This window comes from Quercus lobata, chromosome 6 (genome assembly GCF_001633185.2).
Source record: "Quercus lobata isolate SW786 chromosome 6, ValleyOak3.0 Primary Assembly, whole genome shotgun sequence".
NCBI lineage: Eukaryota > Viridiplantae > Streptophyta > Magnoliopsida > Fagales > Fagaceae > Quercus > Quercus lobata.
Genome location: NC_044909.1, coordinates 6,668,200 through 6,688,211, shown reverse-complemented (window position 1 = coordinate 6,688,211; position 20,012 = coordinate 6,668,200). Strand labels below are relative to the sequence as shown.

At 32.8% G+C, this 20,012-nt stretch overlaps 1 protein-coding gene and 1 long non-coding RNA gene across 2 annotated transcripts; both read left to right on the top strand.

Moving 5' to 3' along the window:
• The first annotated feature begins 7,679 nt into the window (after positions 1-7,679).
• On the top strand, positions 7,680-12,057 carry LOC115993940 (sugar transporter ERD6-like 16). Its single transcript, XM_031117943.1, has 18 exons — positions 7,680-8,041; positions 8,287-8,349; positions 8,434-8,523; positions 8,969-9,028; positions 9,112-9,177; positions 9,273-9,338; positions 9,448-9,523; positions 9,631-9,695; positions 9,790-9,882; positions 9,967-10,047; positions 10,307-10,391; positions 10,531-10,577; positions 10,657-10,719; positions 10,828-10,887; positions 10,991-11,044; positions 11,161-11,220; positions 11,326-11,440; positions 11,681-12,057. The coding sequence occupies exons 1-18, from the start codon at positions 7,847-7,849 to the stop codon at positions 11,794-11,796; spliced, it is 1,455 nt and encodes a 484-aa protein (XP_030973803.1). The 5' UTR covers positions 7,680-7,846; the 3' UTR covers positions 11,797-12,057.
• A 4,218-nt stretch (positions 12,058-16,275) lies between these two features.
• On the top strand, positions 16,276-19,095 carry LOC115950957. The gene is made up of 4 exons (XR_004083157.1): positions 16,276-16,385; positions 16,476-16,595; positions 17,130-17,499; positions 18,786-19,095. It is a non-coding gene; the product is annotated as an uncharacterized LOC115950957 (long non-coding RNA).
• Positions 19,096-20,012: the final 917 nt, after the last annotated feature.

Below are 20,012 nucleotides of genomic sequence, written 5' to 3'. Positions count from 1 at the left end.
ACCCTCCTATCTATCCGAGGAGACGGATAGCAGGATTTTGAGGGGCTATTGTGGGTCCGAGAAGTTTACAATCCGGCCCAAACTCTGTCTGGGCCCAGGACCCGTGCCGAGGAGGTCGTGTGCCGAGGACGAATGATCGAAGGCCGAGGTGTCAAGGGGAACGGCTGAGGACTACCCTGTCCTCGGCACTCCAGGACTTCTTTGAGAAGATCAGCGTCTTGGTAAAAGCTATCCCCAAACAGCCCCCTGAAGGGGATGTGAGTGGAATAGGGCCCACATGGAGGTACGGTGCGAAATAGGTTCGAGGAAAATACGTCCCCTCCACATTAAATGCACCGGCCAACATCCTGATCATGTTAATGAGAAAAGACGCTTGGACGGTGTAACTTCGATCTTTGCGACTAAACAGAAAAGTAAGAGGGGACAGCTGATGGGACAGGTATAGAAGTAAGCCCCTGCCTGACCAACAAATGGAGGGATAGGATCAACCAAGAAGGACTATATAATGTAAAAGTTAGTGCACCAAAAGGGGGCTGGGAAAAATGGCCAAAAACCAGAGCCTCCCAGCCCGCCTCTAGGAGAAAGAGTCCAGGGGCGAAGACAACTTAACCATGTATGGATATCACGAAAAACCCACCGCCTGGTGACTGAGGCCTAGCCTTTCAAACCCACGCTCTACAAATGATATTGTTTGGGCATTTTTACGTGCGAACCCAACGCGGTTACGGTTCGTTACGAATCGTGTCCTTACACACATAAATGGAAAATAAAATATTTTCTATCCTCCCAGTTTTTCTTTTTCTCAATATTTTCCGCTCACACTTTTTTACACTCTCAATATTTTTCATCCTTAGGGTCCATTTTGTTGGAAAGATGAAAAAGTAAGAGGATAAAAAATGAGGAGAGAATGGATAGAAGAGATTTTTATGTTTGGTAATAGTTTTTGTTTTCTATTTTTAAAAACTTGTTTTTAGAAATATAAAGAAAAAAAATTTTCTTATATTTTTGAAATACAAAACATGTTTGGTTAGTTAAAATTAAAAAGATAGTTTTTGAAGAAAAAATTGAAAGTACTAAAATACGTTGTTACTAGGATTTGAACTCTAGTGCTAACTTATTAAATGAGACAAATTCATTAAATTAAATGTTTTTTTTCATTGAATTTTAAAAATTAGAAACTGGAAATAGCCTTTTGCATGTTTTCAATTTCCTTCACAAATTGAGTTTTGAGAACAATTTTTGTTTTCTGTTCATTTTGAGTTGCCAAACAAGTTTTTTAGTCTCAAAAATAGAATTTTTTTTTTTGGAAATAAAAAAATAAAGGGAAAAAACGGTTACCAAACATACCCTGATAGTTCCTGGGTGAAAAATACAAATAAGAAGTAATAGATAAAAATTTGTTCAAAGTGGAAGGGTAATTTCGTCCAAAATGTCGAGGAGCTTTTGCTCCTCATTTTCACTCTCATTTTTTTTGGAGATAAAGTTTTGATGGACCTCGAGAGAAAACAGCCAGATCCTACCAATTTTCTCCCCTCTCCTCCTCCCAACCAAGCACCATTCCCGATAATTTTCTCTCATATTTATCACTCACATTTTTTCATCCTTCCAAAAATCACACGCCAACTAGACATGTTCTTAAATTAAACATAGTGATAGTGTTAGGCCGAAAGCAATAATATATTTTTGACAATTTTCTTTATCTGGCCGGTAAATGTGGACATGAGAAAAATCAAATCATGCATCCAATTTTTTTAGATGAACAATATCCTACTGACGATTATTTTATTTTGTAACATACCAAATGGAAGACATCAATAGTTTGAATGTGTGATTTCTGCTTTGTTCATTAATAATGACAACTACAAGCGATTTTTACGCGTCATATATAGTCATTGATATTGAGAGTTTTGGTTTGGACTTTGAAGTTTGGGTACAGGGGCAGAGTCACAGAAGTAGCAATTTAATTTTTTTTTTAAAATTCTTATCCCCTTATAAAATTTAGAATATTGGCACAAGGAACTAAACAAAACAAAAATTTATCATCTGTCCCATTTCTTTATTTTTTCTTTACTTTGCATTACTACACTGTGAGATCGTGCATGTGATTGTTATTTTTGAATCTTTATGAATTTCAAAACATGCTTGTTAATTTTTTTAATAAAAAAAATTAAAAAGATTGCACGTTTTAAGTTGTTTGGATTTGATTGTTTGTTATTGCAAAAAAAAATCATTTTTTTTTTGTTTTTTTGTTTTTTGTTGAGAATACTAAGTATTTAATACACATACGGGGAGAAGGGAGAATGTCTTAAAGAAATTAATAGTGATGTATATCCAAAAAGGGCTAACTATTGGATACACAACACATGCTTTTAATGAGCGTGATTAAGCCGTACTTGAGGGTTTATCATATTATAGTGTGATAATCCCATAGACTTGCAACAATGTTGTTTAGTTGTACCTAACAGATTTTCTTGGTTGAGGCTTTAGCTGCTTGTCGAGCGGTTGTTTTTGCGTAGGAATTGTGCCTAGCTAACGTTCTAGTTGAGGGAGATTGTCTAAGGGTGGTCTTGGCTTTAAGGGATCTAGTTGGCTGTCACACTTTGTATGGGCATATTGTTGAGGATACTCACCATTTGGCGAGTCATTTTCAGTCTTATAATTTTAGTCATGTGCGAAGGCGTGGGAATTTGTTAGCTCACGCCCTTGCAAGAAGAGCAGTTTCATCTGCAGATTTCGATGTTTGGGTAGAACTACCACCTGCGGAGTTGGAAAGTGTATTCCAAACTGATTTAATTTAATATTATGATCTTACATTTTTCTAAAAAAAAGAAAAAAGACAAAAGGAAAAAAGATTTGCTTGGGTGTTTTTGTTCCCATATTTTACTTGGCAACATTAACTAATTTTTAACTTGGAAAAAATTTATAGATATGAATTTATTTTATCAGTAGATTTGGGAAAACCAATTACATTAATTTTTTAACTTGGAAAAAATTTATAGATATGATTTATTTTATCAGTAGATTTGGGAAAACCAATTACATTATTTTATTTTTTGTAAAAGTAAAAATGTAAATAGGTTGAAAACATTTGTTGACTTTCTGTAAGTACTAAAATATATGTAAATTATTTGTTTAAAGTTTAAACTAATAGAGAAAGAAGGTAGTAGGTGTGAAAAAAATTAAGTACTCCGTATAAGAAAATAAGCAAATAAGCCTATACAATCAACAATTGAAAATTTTTACTAAATATTCGGTTTTTGAATTTTATTAAGTTACAACCTTACAAAGCCTCTATTGTAACTTATTTAGTTACTAGTCGTATGCTCGAAAGCTCTTTTATTTTTTTATTTTTTTAGATAGAGGTTAATAATTTGCATTTATTATAATCTATAATTTAGAAATATTTTTATTTTTATTTTTTAAACAAATAAAAAGTACAAACTTTAGACATAAGTAATAACTATAATTTCTTTTTTGAACATGAAGGGGAAAAAATATAAATTTTAGAAATTCTTTTTTTGAATTCAAAATGAAATTTGTTAGTTGACATTTATAACCTTATTTCTAAATAAAATTACCATTCATTAATGAAGGCATTTTTGAACCATATAAAAGTTCAGTTGAAAGAACTAAAGAAGGGAATTCTCTTATATATAATATAGATATAGGTGTTTTTGTTTGGAGGTAAAACAAGGTGGATGAAAAACTTTGGAAAAAAATAGAAAGGAAAACTTTTTTAAAGTGTGTTTGGTTGGGTAGAGAGGAAGGAAAATAAATGGTGGGACCCATGTGTTTTCTCTCCGGGCCCATCAAAATGTTTTCTCCCCAAAATAGAGAGAAAACTGAGTGGGGATAAATTTTTTCTTAATTGACAAAAATGCCCATATGCATATAGGGGTGACAATTCATGTTTGTGTATCGGGTTCGTGTCGTGTCAATTCATGTGTATTCGACGATATAGGTCAACACTAACCCGACATGTTTATTAAACGGGTCAAGATTCTTCAACCCTAATATGACCCATTTATTAAACGAGTCAGTCATATCGACTTGATTATCAAATTTTATCAAAATGAAAAAAAAAAATTATGAAAAAACAAACAAATAAATATTTTTAATATAAAATTCAGAACTAACGAGTAATTGTATCATAAATAATCATTTAAAACTAAAGTATATCACAAATAATCAATCACAATATGTCAAAGAAAATAAATCACAACAACTAATAAGTTTATATACCTAGAGTTTGAAGGGTATATGTAGGGCCCAATAATTCGTGGGGCAGACCCATTTACTCGTTGGGGTCCAAAGGTCCAAGTCGAGGAAGGTGATGTCCCGGGCTCGACAATACAAGTACGAAATAACCTTGGGACACAGCCGAGGATGATTTAGTCCTCGGCATGTCCGAGATCTCACAAAAAGGAAGGGCAAAAACGGTATAGGACCAACTTGGAAGAAAATCTAAAATATCTATGTCAGTAGGGAAGGACACCCTGGATAGTTTAACGACCAGGGAAAGCTGCCCTTACTGCCATTTAATACTCTGCACCTGACAGAGCCATACTCTCTAGCTTTTACATCCACCCCCAACCACTCTGGGTATGGGCTGATGGGATAAGTATCAGTCTTGGAATGTCGATCCTACACGTGGACGAAGGACAAGGAACACAGGCTAGTATAAAAGGAAAAATAAGCAATCTAGAGAGGGGGCTGGGAAAAATGGCAAAAAACCAGAGCCTCCCAGCCCGTCTCTAGGAGAAAGATTCCAGGGGCGAAGACAACTTAACCATGTATGGATAATACGAAAAACCCACCGCCTGGTGACTGAGGCCTAACCTTTCAAACCCACGCTCTGCAAATGATATTGTTTGGGCCTTTTTACGTGCGAACCCAACACGGTTACGGTTCGTTACGAATCGTATCCTTACAGTATATATATATATATATATATATTTTTTTTTTTTTTTTCCATTGGGCAGTAGTAGTGCCGTTGCCCTTTTTTGTTTTGTTTGTTTTGTTTGTTTTTGTTTTTGTTTTTTCTATTCTTTTTGTTTCTTTTGATTTTCAGTACTGTTTCCCTTCTTTTTCTTTTTTATTCTCTTTTTTTTTTTCTTTTGATTTTCTAGGGCCTGGCGTGCCTTTTTTTTTTTTTTTTTTTCTCCTGGCAGTAATATTGGCTCTTTTTTTTTTGGGATATTATTTTTATTTTTTAATAAATTTAGGTGATTGCTCTTTTTTTTGTGTGTGATTATTTTTCATTTTTTTGTTTTGTTTTAATTAAGCATCATTTTTTAATAAGAGTATATGAGTAAATTTATTTAAACCCATTTTTTCCATTATTCCACTTTTCCACTTCTAACCAAACAAAAAGGAAAGAAAATAAAATATTTTCTATTCTCCTACTTTTTCATCCTCCAACTATTTTATATCCTTCCACTTTTCCATATCTCCAACTAAACGGACTCATAGTCTTTTTTTGGAACTTGATTTTCTAAAAATTTAGCTCCAATGTGAAACTTGATTTCATCAAAGTCAAGTTTTATACAATTCAAAGGAACATGGAACTCTAATTTGAGAAAATTGAGTTTCACATTTGCCACGTATAATTCAATTGCATAGAGCTTGATTTTGACGAAATCAAATTCTACTTAATTTGAACTCAATTTTGAGAAAATTGAGGTGAAAAAAGCTACTATCTTTGTCTTAATTTGTTTGTCTTGTTTAAAGGGCAAAATTTAGGTACAATACTTATGTGTTTTTCCTTAGGTTTCATTCCTAAGATTCAGTTATGTGACTGTACTTAACTAAAAATACACTTTCATCTTATGAGGAAAAAAAATCACATGGTTGAATTTAAAGAAGAAAATCTAAAGAATAGCATCTAACTACTGTACTTAAGTTTTGTCATTGTTTAAAAAACTCAACTTTTTAAGGGAACATTATTTATTATCTTATTTGTTATATAAAAATTTATAAATTTCCAAAATTACCCTCATTCATTTAAACTATAGAAAAAGGAATGGCATTGACTTTTTAAATAAAGAAAATGGTAAGATATAAATTTTACTTATTGATTTTAAAAAGAGTACATTTAGAAGAGGCTTTATAACAAAATAATTTTAAAACCGAATATTTTACCCAAAAAAAAACACTCAACACTTGCTTCCATAACGTTTGACTGTCTTCTATAAAGAAAAGAATACAAGCCAAGAGCGACAAAGTGCTAGCTCCTTCGATTCAAAAGCAAAAAAAAAAAAATTTAAAAGGAGTTTCATAAACTTCCCTCATGCTTCATGCTTGACAATTGACATCAATCATAATATGTTAGTGCATCCTTTGGTTCTATTGACTTCTCCACGTTGCTTTGGTGTGGGTTTTACTTAACTTAACTAGTAAAGTTTTTAATAATTGAATAAGAGATTTGATGTTCAATTTTTGCCTACCTCGAGAACTAATTGGTGTCTTGTTCTGATGATAAATAGTACAATTATCAGAAGCGGACGTAATAGGTTAAAACTCTATAATTTAAATAAATAAAAAATGTGCGAGGAAAGCATAAAAGAAGTCAAAAAAAAAAAAAAAATTCACCAAGCACTATTATGACTTTCCTATGATCTTTTTAGCAAAGATAATTATAGACCATTTCAGCTTCCTAATAGGACCTCATCAAGAATTTTCTTTTCATTGCTCCAGTTGGGACATTAGCAAGAAAAATGGTCCTAATAATGATACTAACTTTTCTTTTTTACTCGTCAACTAATTAATAGTCTCTAATTAACCTTTTGCACTGTGTGAAAAAAGTTGACAATTGGCCAACATGGAAAATTGGCAATGTCCCAAAAATCATTGCATTGCCGCCCATTATATTAATAGAAAATTTTAAGCACAGATAAACTTTGTAGGCTCTATTTATAAAGAGTTGTTCCAAGACCATAAATTATTTAATGATTTTTTTACCGCAACTTTGACATGACAGATTGTAAGTGATTAACCATCACTTACACGTGAACTTACTATTTTTATGTATGAACCCACCATTTTTTTTTTTTTACCATTAATCACACTTTGTCCCGTTGCTTGAAGGTGTGAAAAATTTAGTGGTCTTAGATTTTTTCTTTTACTGTGCGTTTAAATACAACTTATTTTGTTGAAAACTGAAAATACTGTAGCAAAATAATTTTTAAATGTGTAAAAAATTACTGTTCACTTTTTTTTTACTGTTCATATGCTTTGTTGACAGTGCATCAGGCGCTGGTCTTTAAAAAAAAAAAAAGAAAAAAAAAGAAAGAGCTGAAAATGCGCAAGGAGAACAAACGTGGACGTGAATGTGCTATCCAAACCAACCTTTATTATTAAAAAAACAAAAAAAAACGTACCCATCAGTCCAAGTAAGAACCACGTAAGCAGAGATAAACAATCAGAAGTAATCATGCATTCTAGACAAAAAAAAAAAAAAAAAAAAAAAAAAAAAAATTCACATGCAAATTGGCAAAGTGCTTGCCTAGTTTCATCAGATCTCTGATTCCCTATCCATTTTCAACAGTCTGAATATTGGTTGTATGTATCTTGTTTAATTACCACGTCAGTGCCAGCCATATCCCACAAGCAATTGTATTCTATGTTTCTTTTACATCTTTCTAATTGTTAACCAAATTTTTTGTTTATCAATCGGTGCTATCAGACAAAATCTAAAAAAAATCTAGTTGTTTACTACACGTATAAATACCTCAGAACAAATCCATATCTTTGCTCACAACAAGTCCTAGTCCTCGACTCCTTAGTCCTTTCCCACTTTATTTTTTTTCATACTATTGAGGTGTTCTGTTTGGAGAGAGAGAGAGATATGGCAATTGGACAAGTTAAGGATGCTGAGAATAGTGATGAAATAAATGGCCTTGAAGATTTGGAACAGCCATTCATCCAGCAAGATAATATTGTTTCCCATAAAGATGATAAAAATGTTGAAGGTGGATCCATTGGAATGGTTTTGCTCAGTACATGTGTTGCTGTTTGTGGCTCTTTTGAATTTGGATCATGTGTAAGTATATTTCACTTCTCTCTTATACGTGTCCAACAAAAAGCAGCTTAGGAGTTTAGGAAAAATGTTGTTCTTTTTTCCAAAATGTAATGGCATTCCTGGCTTAAGAGAGTTTCTGGGGTTACTAAATCTGTTTCTTTTTTCGTTTTTTCTTTTGGTTAGGAACCAAAAAAGAAAAGAAAAAAAAAACAAAAAGAATAAAAAAAGATATCAGGTTTGTTTAGCTTAAGTTATTATTTTGGCAGGTGGGCTATTCAGCACCCACTCAACCTGCAATCACAGAAGAACTTAATCTTTCTGTAGCTGAGGTAGGGCTTCTTTTCCTCTCTCTTTTAAGATATAGTATCAAAATTATATGAATTGCTACTAATTTATTGAATGTCATATGACAGTACTCCATGTTTGGCTCCATATTAACAATTGGAGCAATGTTTGGTGCCATCACAAGTGGTAAAATTGCAGACTTTGTTGGTCGAAAACGGGTATGTTAAACTTGAAACTGATTAGCTAGTGCTCAACTTTTTCATCTCTATTGTACTTCATACATTTTACAAAGTGATGTGTCACACCAAAGAAATTTATTTATTATTTTTGTTTTGTTTTGTTTTGTTTTTTTTTTTTTTTTTCTTCATGTTTGAGATAGAAATGTACTTTAGTCTAATCTAAGTGTGTACATGTGTGATGCTCCCTCTAGGAGATTTAAACTCCAGCTCTTTCCCCCTACACCCACACCCACACCCTCACAAGCACTTATACATATGGAGTAGCAATCACGTTAAAGGTGCGCGGTAGTATTTATTATTGTTGTTGATCTGGCACTATAATCACATTTATTGTCATATCATTTTGTAAGATTTTTGTAGTGAAATTGGTATTAGTTTTATCTTTTTCATTGTACTAAACTTTCTGGATATTTAATGGGAGCAGGCAATGAGGATGTCAGGTATTTTCTGCATTGCAGGATGGCTTGCTGTATATTTCTCTAAGGTATGCACTGTCATCTTGCTGAAATTACTAGCTGTTATGGTTTTTTTTTAATTATTATTTATTTTTGCACGGCTTTAATATAGGGAGCTATTTCACTTGACATGGGAAGGTTGTTCACAGGATATGGAATTGGAGTTTTTTCTTATGTGGTAATTATTTAATATCTATATCCCTTTATTATTTTGTCACCTTGTAATGATAAAATTTCGAAATTTTAACAAAATTTAACGAAGTGGATTAACAGGTGCCAATATTTATTGCTGAAATTGCTCCAAAGAATCTGCGTGGAGGGCTTACAACGTTGAATCAGGTGGGAGAATTAATCATGAAGATTATATTCTTTATGAGTCTTGCTAACTGATTGAAGATAAATTGGTCAATATCTTAGTTCTTTCCCTTTTCTTTTGCTTGTTCTGCAGCTCATGATTGTCACTGGATCATCAGTTGCATTCTTAATAGGATCAGTCATAACATGGAGAGCACTTGCTTTGACTGGTAAATTCTAAAATTTAAGTATTTTACTCTATATGGATACAGAAGTGTGTGTGTTGAAAAGAAAATTCTTAAACTTTACTAAATGAAGTGTTGGCTTTGATTTGAAGGGCTTGTTCCATGCATATTCCTTCTTGTGGGTCTATGTTTCGTTCCGGAGTCTCCCAGATGGCTGGTGAGTATTTAAAAAAAAATGTAAGCAATTTTGTTTTCAAATTAGATTTGAGATTGAACAAGAAGTGAGACCAAAAGAATGTTATTCTTTGCAGGCAAAGGTTGGCCGTGAGAAAGAATTTCAAGTTGCGCTACGAAAACTTCGTGGCAAAGATGCTGATATTACTTTTGAAGCTGCTGAAATTAAAGTACTTCCCTTCCTAACACCCATGTAAAGCTTGCTAATGTAAATTTGTATATCTGAGGAACTGACTCCTTATGTTTCTTGGCAGGATTATTTTGAAACTCTTAAGACACTTCCAAAGGCTAAAATGCTGGATTTGTTGCAAAGCAGACATATTCGCTCCATGATTGTACGTGTCTTTTTTATATCTATAGAAATGTGCATTTGGATTAGCTTATTGTTGAAAACTTATATGCTTATTTACTGGAAGTTAATAAAATTTCAGTTGTACATAGAAGAAGTGAGACTTCAATAAATTGTACATATGCAAATAAGTAGAAAAATTAAAAGAAAAAAGCTGATCCAAACTTACTGAAGTATGTTTAGGCTGGTTATCTGAGAGGCCTTTTATGTTGTACTAATACTTGCTGTTTAGTGACTATTTTCAGATTGGAGTAGGAATAATGATATGTCAACAATTCACAGGAATAAATGGAATAGTTTTCTATGCAAGTGAAACCTTTGCAGAAGCTGGTAATTCTGTGTTTCTATACACTTCATTCCTTATGCCCTTTTTTTTAACGCGTCTTTTCTCTTGAAACTTATTTCTAATCCTTTCATATCACTTCCTTTCTTTGGAACTTATTTTTTAATTGAATTATCTAAACTGCAGGGGCTTCTCTGGCCAAAATTGGAATCATAGCTTATGCCTGTATTCAGGTATAATTTCTACCACTGTCCTCAAAGTCACATCATTAATTCTTAATCCAAACTCAGATTATCTGATATTGATTCACAGGTTCCAATAACTATAGTGGGCGCAATGATGATTGACAAATCTGGAAGAAAGCCACTTATTTTGGTAGATAATGTTATAGCATTTATTTTTTGAAACTTATGAAAATTATCTCAGAGGGAGAGTAGTATTTTGATGCCTACTGAGTAATGAAAATTGTTTTTGTGTATGAAGATTTCTGCAACTGGGACATTTCTGGGCTGCTTTGTAACGGGCACTTCTTTCTTTCTCAAGGTAAGCCATCAAAATTATCCCTGTGTATTAAAAAGTACTCTTTTATTTAGTTGTTTCTTTTACATTTTAGTCTGAACTTTATTTTTTGATCATTATGAATCAGGTCCACAACTTGTTGCCTGAGTGGGCACCAATATTAACTTTTGTTGGATTGCTGGTAAATTAACCATTATAACTGCAAATTTGTGTAGAACATGATCACCTTTTTGCCACTCCAAAATAAATATGGATTTTTGTTTTATTGATTTTATTTTATTTTTTCATTTAAATCAGTTTTTCATAGCATTTTTCTCTATTGGAATGGGAGCAGTCCCTTGGCTGATTATGTCTGAGGTAACTTTCTACATTTTCAAAGTGAATTTGTATGTTTGTTTAACAAATTAGCCTTCGGTAACTTGATAATTTCATTGAGCTTATCTGAAACCTATTGTTTTGCAGATTTTTCCAATTGAATTGAAGGGGGCTGCTGGGAGCTTGGTGGTGCTAGTGAACTGGTTGGGTGCTTGGTTAATTTCGTATACATTCAACTTTCTTTTTACCTGGAGTTCCTCAGGTAAAGAAAAACAATAAGTCTAATGACAACATTTTTCATAATAACTGAGATGACAGGTTGTGATCAGTGGTAATCCCATGTGAAAGTGATGTTGTGCTAATGATAACCTGCCACCTTAAGAAATTGTGAAAAAAATTTGTGGATTTCTTTTGTCTTTAGCATTGTTAGCACCAAACAAGTGCATTGTAAGTTTGCATTCTTGAATAACTGACACTTCTATGTTTGATTTTTCTTTTCCAGGCACTTTTTTCCTCTACTCCGCATTCTCTTTGATGGCTGTTCTATTTGTGGCAAAGGTAGTTCCAGAAACCAAAGGAAAAACACTAGAAGAAATTCAACAATGCATAAACTCCTAGAGAGGGAGAAGGCTACAAAATAAGAGAACGAACAATAGCTGGAGAAGCTCCTTGACAGTTTGAGTTGATTGTGGCTCAAGAAGTATCATCTTTATTTGGTGCTGAAAATCCAAGTTCAAATGCGGCAAGAAGATACTAAACATTTTATTAACAAATTGTTTGGGCACCAAGTGATGCGGGAGACGTAAGAAGATTTTTATTTAGTATTATTTATGTTTGCAAGTCAATTGTAATTTTTATGTTTTAGGTTCTAGTAGTTTATTAGGCTATTAATATTTTAATTTCGAAGTAAGGTTATTTTTGTAATAAGACAATTAGGGTTTCCTAGCCAATTAGAATTAGGGTTTAGTTATCCTTTATAAGCAACCTGTTGTACTCCTTGAGGAGATTGTTGATATTTTGATGAATGAAAAAAAAATGGTTGTTTGGTCTTTCTTTGGTCTGGTGCTGACTCCAAGTCTACCCTAGGTGTTGACTTCTAGTGGTTTTCCCGTTTGGTACTGACTCCAAGTAAAGTCTAGGTGCTGACTCCTAGGTCATGTCCTTTTATTGTTGTTTTTGTTTTATTCTGGTTGTCCTACGTCATATTTGGTATCAAAGCAAACATCGATCTGTTGAAGCATCACCGCAGGAAAGAACCATAAAATATCACCCAAAAAAAAAAAAATTTAAAACTTTCATTGCCTTGTTTCTCATCCCATCAAACTACAATACCCACACAAAAGCCAACCATCGTAAAGGAAACCAAATCCAGAAAACCCATAACCCACTCCACCAGAAAAGTATCGCAAGAATTCGTTAATACCGATCTCACCCCGTCGTTCCAAAGCCATTGCCCACAACTATCACAAGCTGCCAAAAGGGTCAGCCACCACAACCACAACATTGTCGGAAGGCTCAGCCTCGCACGCCGCTGGTTCTATTGCAATGCCAAACCTGCATCTATCCTATCTCATGAGGTAACCTACTGGCCTGTCTAAATTCCCCTAGTCCCCTTCTTTAGCCATTTACATGACATACCTGATCTGATTAACCTTATACTCATCTGACCAAGCTTTTTGTTATTATTATTATTTAAAAAAAAAAAAAAAAAAAAAAAACTAGCGCATTTGTCTCTCAAAATTCTACCTAACCCATTAGCCACTCAGACACAATTTTACCCAGCCCAAAAAAACAACCCAACATAGCCCATTATAAATTTAGCTTAATCCAATAGACCAACACCCAATTAAAAAAAAGAAAAAAGAAAAAAATGTCATCCTATTGCAAAACTCACAGCCCGATCCTTTAGGAAATTCATTCTCATTTTTTATGATTTTTCTAACAGATAAAGGTAAATAGAAAAAAATCTTCGAAGTGCATTGCTTGCTTTGAACCACGAAAAGATATACTTCCGAGTTGTATATTCATATGAGAGAAAAAGAAATATAACACAATAAAAGAAAATGAAAGAGTTAAAGTATAACGTACTCATAAGACATTATTAAAGATATTTAATTGATTGAAAAATTTCCTATTTCACTATCATTACATTATTTGAATAAGGCTTTATAGTAAAAATTGCATTTTGATAATAATAGAGAAAAATTCATATTCGGATTAAAAAAAAAAAAAAAAAAAAAAAACACCAGAACATCAGTTTCAACTTTCGATTTCTGTGTTTTGTGCCCCTAAGTTTGAGCTAAAAAAAAAAAAATGACTTCCTTTTATAGTGAACTGTAGAAGCAGCTTAAGGAGGCTGGGAATAGACTCCTTAACCTTCCTTCCTCCATTGATGACCTCCTTACTCTTCTTGATGAAGTTGAAAATTTGTTAGTATATGTGGAGCAAGTACCATCCAAATCAGTGCAAGGTGCATTTTTTCCCTCAGTAAAGGCTCTAATCAATAATAAACTTTTGAGATATGCTGAAATGGATGTGAAGATTTCAGTTGTACCTTGCATTATCGAGATTACAAGAATAACAACACCAGATGCCCCATATAAGGATGAGCAAATGAAGGAAATATTTCAGTTGATTGTGACAGCATTTTAAAATATGTCTCGTGTGTCTACTCGCTCTTATAAGAAGGTGACTTCAATTCTTGATACCATTGCGAAGGTCAAGTTATGCTTGGTGATGTTGGATCTTGAGTGTGATGCATTGGTTGTTGAGATGTTTCAAAGTTTCTTGAAGATAGTTAGGTCCAACCATCCACCTACTGTACTTTCAGCCATAGAAACAATTATGAATCTAGTTATAGATGAAAGTGAAGACATTTCCTTGGATCTTCTCAGTTCACTTTTTGCTATGGTAAGAAAGCAAATTAGAATGTTTCACCTATTTCGTGGACAATGGGGGAGCAAATAATCACTAGGATTAATGCCTAGCTAGAAAAGATAATGGCACCCAGTCAAAAACTACCCAGCAAGTTTGAGGGTGCACATGATGTTTTAATCAACCCTCCACCTTCCTTGAAGATCTACATCTTGGTGAAGTTGAAGAGGTTAAAACCACAGTGCTTTCTATGGTTCATAAGGTTCAAGACGAGTTTATACTGATTCCACACATTGATTTTGTTATTCCAAATGAGTTTGATGTGGTGGAATTCAAGGTTTTTCTTTTCCCTGTGCTCCTTAAGGTGATTCTAGACTTGAAGCAAGTGTTACTTGTCAGCATCATAATCCTTCAATGTTTTAAAACTCGAGGTCGAGTTTTCTTCAACTAGAGGAGAATGATGCGTGAGACGCAAAAAGATTTTTATTTAGTATTATTTATGTTTGCAAGTCAATTGTATTTTTTTTATATTTTAGGTCCTAGTAGTTTATTAGGATATTAATATTTTAATTTGGAAGCAATGTTATTTTTGTAATAAGGCAATTAGGGTTTCCTAGCCAATTGGAATTAGGGTTTAGCATTCTTTTATAAGCAACCTATTGTACTCCTTGAGGAGATAGTTGATATTTTGATGAATGAAAAAAAATGATCGTTTGGTCTTTCTTTGGTTTGGTGCTAACTCCAGGTCTACCCTAAATACTAACTCCTAGTGGTTTCCCCGCTTGGTGCTGATTCCAAGTAAAGCCTAGGTGCTGACTCCTAGGTCATATCCTTTTACTTTATTATTGTTTCAGTTTTGTTCTAGTTGTCCTGCGTCACTAAGTAGATGAAATTTATAGGCAAAAAAAAGAAGGAAAGATAGATGTAATGGAAATTATGGGTTGGACAAAAGTCAGTAGAGCCTATCAATTGTAAGAAAGATACATGAGAATGCTTCAATGCTTGTACTCGTGTAAAAGAAAGCAAAGGTTGTTACTATTTTTATCCAATATATTTATGAAGAGAGTTTTCAGTTATTTGCTCAGTAATCCAAGTAAAATAATTTACTGAATGCTATAACTACCTGATGCATGAGTTGTTGGTACGAATGTTCAATTGAAAGTTGAAACTAAAAAGAAAATAAATTAAACAATAATGATGAGTTTTGGTCATGGCAATGTACCAAACCAGTTCTATTTTTCAAGAACTCAAATAGTTCAGAGGTTGATTGAGGGATGAGGCTTTGAAAAAGAACTAGATGTCTCAAGTTCAGATTTCATTCTTTTTGGTTGTTGATACACCTAATTTGTGGGTGATTATATGTATAATAATTAATAAGATTACCCAAAAAAATAAAAATGTTCTTATTTTTCAAGTCCCCTTTTAGTTCTTGAGCACAAGTCAATGCAATTGACCTGTGTAAATAACCGTAATAATGTACCCTACTTGCCAAAAGATAAAAAGGTCAAATCACACACCCTTTACGACTTGTATTATAGCTTTGTGCTAGTGGTGGGCTAAGCTAAGCCAGGCTGTTAACTTTTGAACATTTTGAACTCGATCCATATTTTATCACAAGTTTCAATGCTTAAACAAATATTGATTCTCAAAATATCATTAACAGAATCTTGAATAGTACTTGTCGACACAACAAGACAATAATAAATACGGTATATATCATTCTACCGATGCAAACAATAATACCTTTTGCAAAAGGACATCCCACTATATAAAAAGAACATTTTACCAAGCAAAATGGCGCATCATTCCACCGATACAAATAATAAACACATTAAAATAATATTGCATCTCAATTCATAAAAATTCATTCCAACTCATTCCAAAATCACAACTTTTTACATTGTGCAAATTCTAAAAAAAGGATCAGGCCGAAGCCGGCCCATCTAGCATGTTACACATATTAGCCTAAGCCCAAGTGGGCCTAAACAATTACAGATCCTGACAGACAGAATTCACATTTATACAATCCAACACGTTTCACTCTAATTTCCCACACAAAAAAAGAAAAAGAAAAAAAGATTAATTCATTTTTTAATACAAAGTGCCTTTTTTTTTTTTTTTTTTTTTAAATTACTATTTTTAACTCTCACACAGAGTTCAAATACGCAACAGAACTACCATTTATATATATATATATATATATATAAAGAATCTGAAATCATTTTCAAACTCAGTCTGATGTTTCTCTTTTTGTTGCTGGATTTCCGGTGTTGTATGTGTTTTGTTAAGCTAGAGATGAATTGGTGGTAATAGAAGAATGCATTTCATCAAATGTAATTATGAACTGTTCAATTCTTAATATACTGGACAAAAGTGTTTGGAGTTGTACCTGTATAATTATTTTCCATTTTTTTATATTACAGGGAAGCCACATTAGGATGTATAATGTGAACAAGGGGTGGAAAGTTCAGAAGGACATTCTAGCGAAAAGCTTGAGATGGACCATTACGGATACATAACTATCACCAGATCAGCAATACCTTGTAAGTTTTTCAGTGATTATTAAAATAGAAAGCACTTGGTATAATATTGTTAGGATGGAAAATTAATTCACCTGTGCAAGTTTAAATGTCAAAACTTAGTAATGTTAGGTTGTTTGGGTTGGATGGAGGTTTGCCTTTTCTTCTATTAATTCGGCAGAGAAACTTTCTGTGAACTCTTAGCTGATCAAGTATGATGCAAATGGGAAATAGTCTTATTTCATTTAGGTGTTCATATCTGGTATAAATTGAACTAATTTTTTTTCATTTCAAGCAAGGCCCAACTTAAAATTTTGTTTCTGGTATAATATAGATTACATTGATGAATTTTACTGGATTTGTGGTTTGGCTGTTTTATCTACATTCTACACTTTTGATTTTGTTATTTATTTTCTTCCCGGTCTTCTAGATCTAATAATATATTGTAAGATATTGACAGTTTTAGGATCATGTTTATTTTATTCGTCCTCATAATTTATTTGTTGTGTAGTGTTAATCTGATCCTTTTTTACTTTGTTTTTAATGGAAAAACTGCAGGTCTATGCTAGTATGTCACCAATGGTTACATATTGTTGATGTTGGATCTGCTACAACCAATTCTTCTGTTCTTTTTTAAGTGCCCTCTGAATTTACCTCTATTTTTTTCTAAGAGAATTGGAGTTATTAGAACGCCTAATAAAGTAGCCTTTTAGTACTTGTATGGATTATTGTCTCTCATCTAAATGCACCCTTTAATTTGCAGGAAATTCATGATGGTTTGGATTTTTCTGTTGATGACAATATTGACGAATTTGGGATTTTCTCTGTAAAATATGCAAATGATGGGCGAGAGCTTGTAGCTGCAAGTAGCAATAATTCAATATATGTTTGTTTAGGGATGTGTGCCGTTCTATTTCACCCTCACAAGGTTAGCGAATTTGCAGTTTCTATTCGCAGTTGTCTGTTTGATAGAATCTAGAGAAATATTGGATGTTAAAGTGACGCTGACACGAGATACAAGCCATTAATTACATGCACTTATAGAAGGAAAAGCAAAAACAAGACGGTTCAACCTGTGGCCTTATGGATAGATCCTATTAATTATTGGACTTGAGATTAAGCAAACCCGAACATTTAATAATTAAGATTTCTTGATGCATTTTTATTATTAGCTATTTAAGCACTTTTTTTAATTATTGTAAGACAGCTTTTGAGAATTATTAAAAAAATGTGTGTTTTCTTTTCATTGGTGCCGACTCTAGTTTTGCTTGGTGCTGACTCTAAGCAAACCTTAGGTGCTGACTCCTAAGATTTATCTTTTGTTCTATTGTTAGTGTGGTTGTAGGGCTGACTTCCATCTGTAAATATCAATTGTAAACCAACACTAACTAAGCTGTTCAAAGTTTTGACATGTGAATGTGCTCTTTGCGCTGGAAGCTTGATATCTAAGTTCAAATTGTCACATCTGCATCAGTCGAACGTTTTTGTTCATTTGCAGGTTGAGAGTGGGGGCACTATTAGCTTGGGAATAATGTAATTCTATGTATTTTCCTCTTAATTTTGAAAAAAAAAAAATCGATTTTTCTTTTTGCTGTAAGTCTGTAACATTGAGTTTTTTTTGGTATCAATTCATTATTCTAATATATTTTTATTGCTAATCTATTTTATATATGATATTTATGTTTAAGTTTAATTGCTTTAACAACAATTGAAACAAAAACCAGAAAAACACGAAAGTAAATTAAAATAAAGTGCACAACATTTTATTTTTGCGACTGTCCGCGACATGCTGTACTAACATCAATGATCAATTATCAAACGAGTTGCAGTTTATAGTGACAGTCACGCAGTTGAGTTAGTTTTATCTGTTGGATTGGATTGTTAGCTGTTAGGACTCAGGGATTTGTTAGAGAATCAGTTCTGGTTTATAGTTAGAACTAAGCCCTGATTAATTAGTAGATATTTTCCGATTTGAGCTTTACCTTCCTCATACTTGTACAGATTCTATAATAATGAGAACATAATAATTCTCTCTCTTTAATTCTAATTCTTGCTCTTGCTTCTGTAATTTCTTCAACCTCACATTTTATATAAAGAAAATAAAATAATTATTAAATAATTAAATTCTCCATTTTTTTAACCCATTTACGTTTTTTGAGACAAACAGTAATTTATCTGTATCATATTTTCTCATTTTCAATCATGAATATTCAGGGAGCAGATATGGAGGTAAAAAGTCTGGCTGGATCTCAGCCGCTCATTATATTTGTGCAGATGGACTATCAACCAACCATTTGATAGGGATGGCAGTTCTTATTCCTTGCTGATAATTTAAAAATCAGATCCTTGACAATGGGAAATTCAGTTGTATCAAGATTTAAAAGCAATAATAAATTCCATGACATAAGATTAAACAATTAAAATTGTTGCCCCTTTGGACAATTGTTTAGATTTGGATCACAAATGGGGATAGACGAAACTTGCAATATCGTTTTCACAAATCAGACATTGCTCGTTGTCCTTATATCGTCACTATTTATTTCCACGAAATTGTCCAACTTTCCGAAAAAATCAAATCAAGTTGTCCTTATATCGTCACCATTTATTTCCACGAAATTGTCCAACTTTCCGAAAAAATCAATGTCAATATCGGCTTTGGTGCAATTCAAGTACTCCTATTTGTTTGGACTCCCTTTCCCTGTAAGAGCCTTTCTCTGTTATAGAGTTTGTTATTGGATCCTAAAATTTTATTCATCCATTTTAAATGAGTGGTCCAATTCGAGGCTTATGAATCGGTTTTTTTTTTTTTGGGAAAAGAAGGTAGAAAAGTATATGGATAAGATTTTAGAAATTATATATATATATATATATATATTTTTTTGGAGAGAGAGACATTTTAGAAATTACATCAAAACTCTATATGATCTTATCTATTTATACCTAACTACTTAATGATTTCTTCATACTAATTGGGCGGGCTATTGAGTATGGTGTTAAATTATCCATTCAAGCTAATACATTTTAGGTTAAGTTGCATATTTGGTTCTCAATCTTTGACATTTGTTCCCAAATCGTTCTTATTTTTTAAGATGTTTCAAAAAGTTTCTTATAATAATCTTATATATGGAAATTCTAATGTAGTAAATTTAATTCTAGAAATCAAGGTCACACTAATGACGTGGAGTCTAGTCTATGATATGACATGATGTATGCATGCCATATCAACATTTTCCAATTATTAGCTGATGATAAGGATATTTTGATACAAAATTTTGAAAGTATAAGAACTATAGGGAAACATTTTAAGTATAAGAATGATTTCTAAACAATGATAAAAGGTTGAAGACCAAAAAACTATACAAATTACTGTTCATAGTTATACCATTCATTTTAATTTGCCAAATGCTCCAAATGACTAAAAGTTTTTCAGCCAAATCTACA

Excerpts from the sequence above, each read along its gene's own strand:
- LOC115993940 (XM_031117943.1), top strand. The coding sequence starts at position 7,847 with ATGGCAATTGGACAAGTTAAGGATGCTGAGAATAGTGATGAAATAAAT. Across the intron at positions 10,048-10,306 it reads GACATATTCGCTCCATGATT|ATTGGAGTAGGAATAATGAT; the intron begins GTACGTGTCTTT and ends GACTATTTTCAG. Across the intron at positions 11,441-11,680 it reads TTTTACCTGGAGTTCCTCAG|GCACTTTTTTCCTCTACTCC; the intron begins GTAAAGAAAAAC and ends TTTCTTTTCCAG.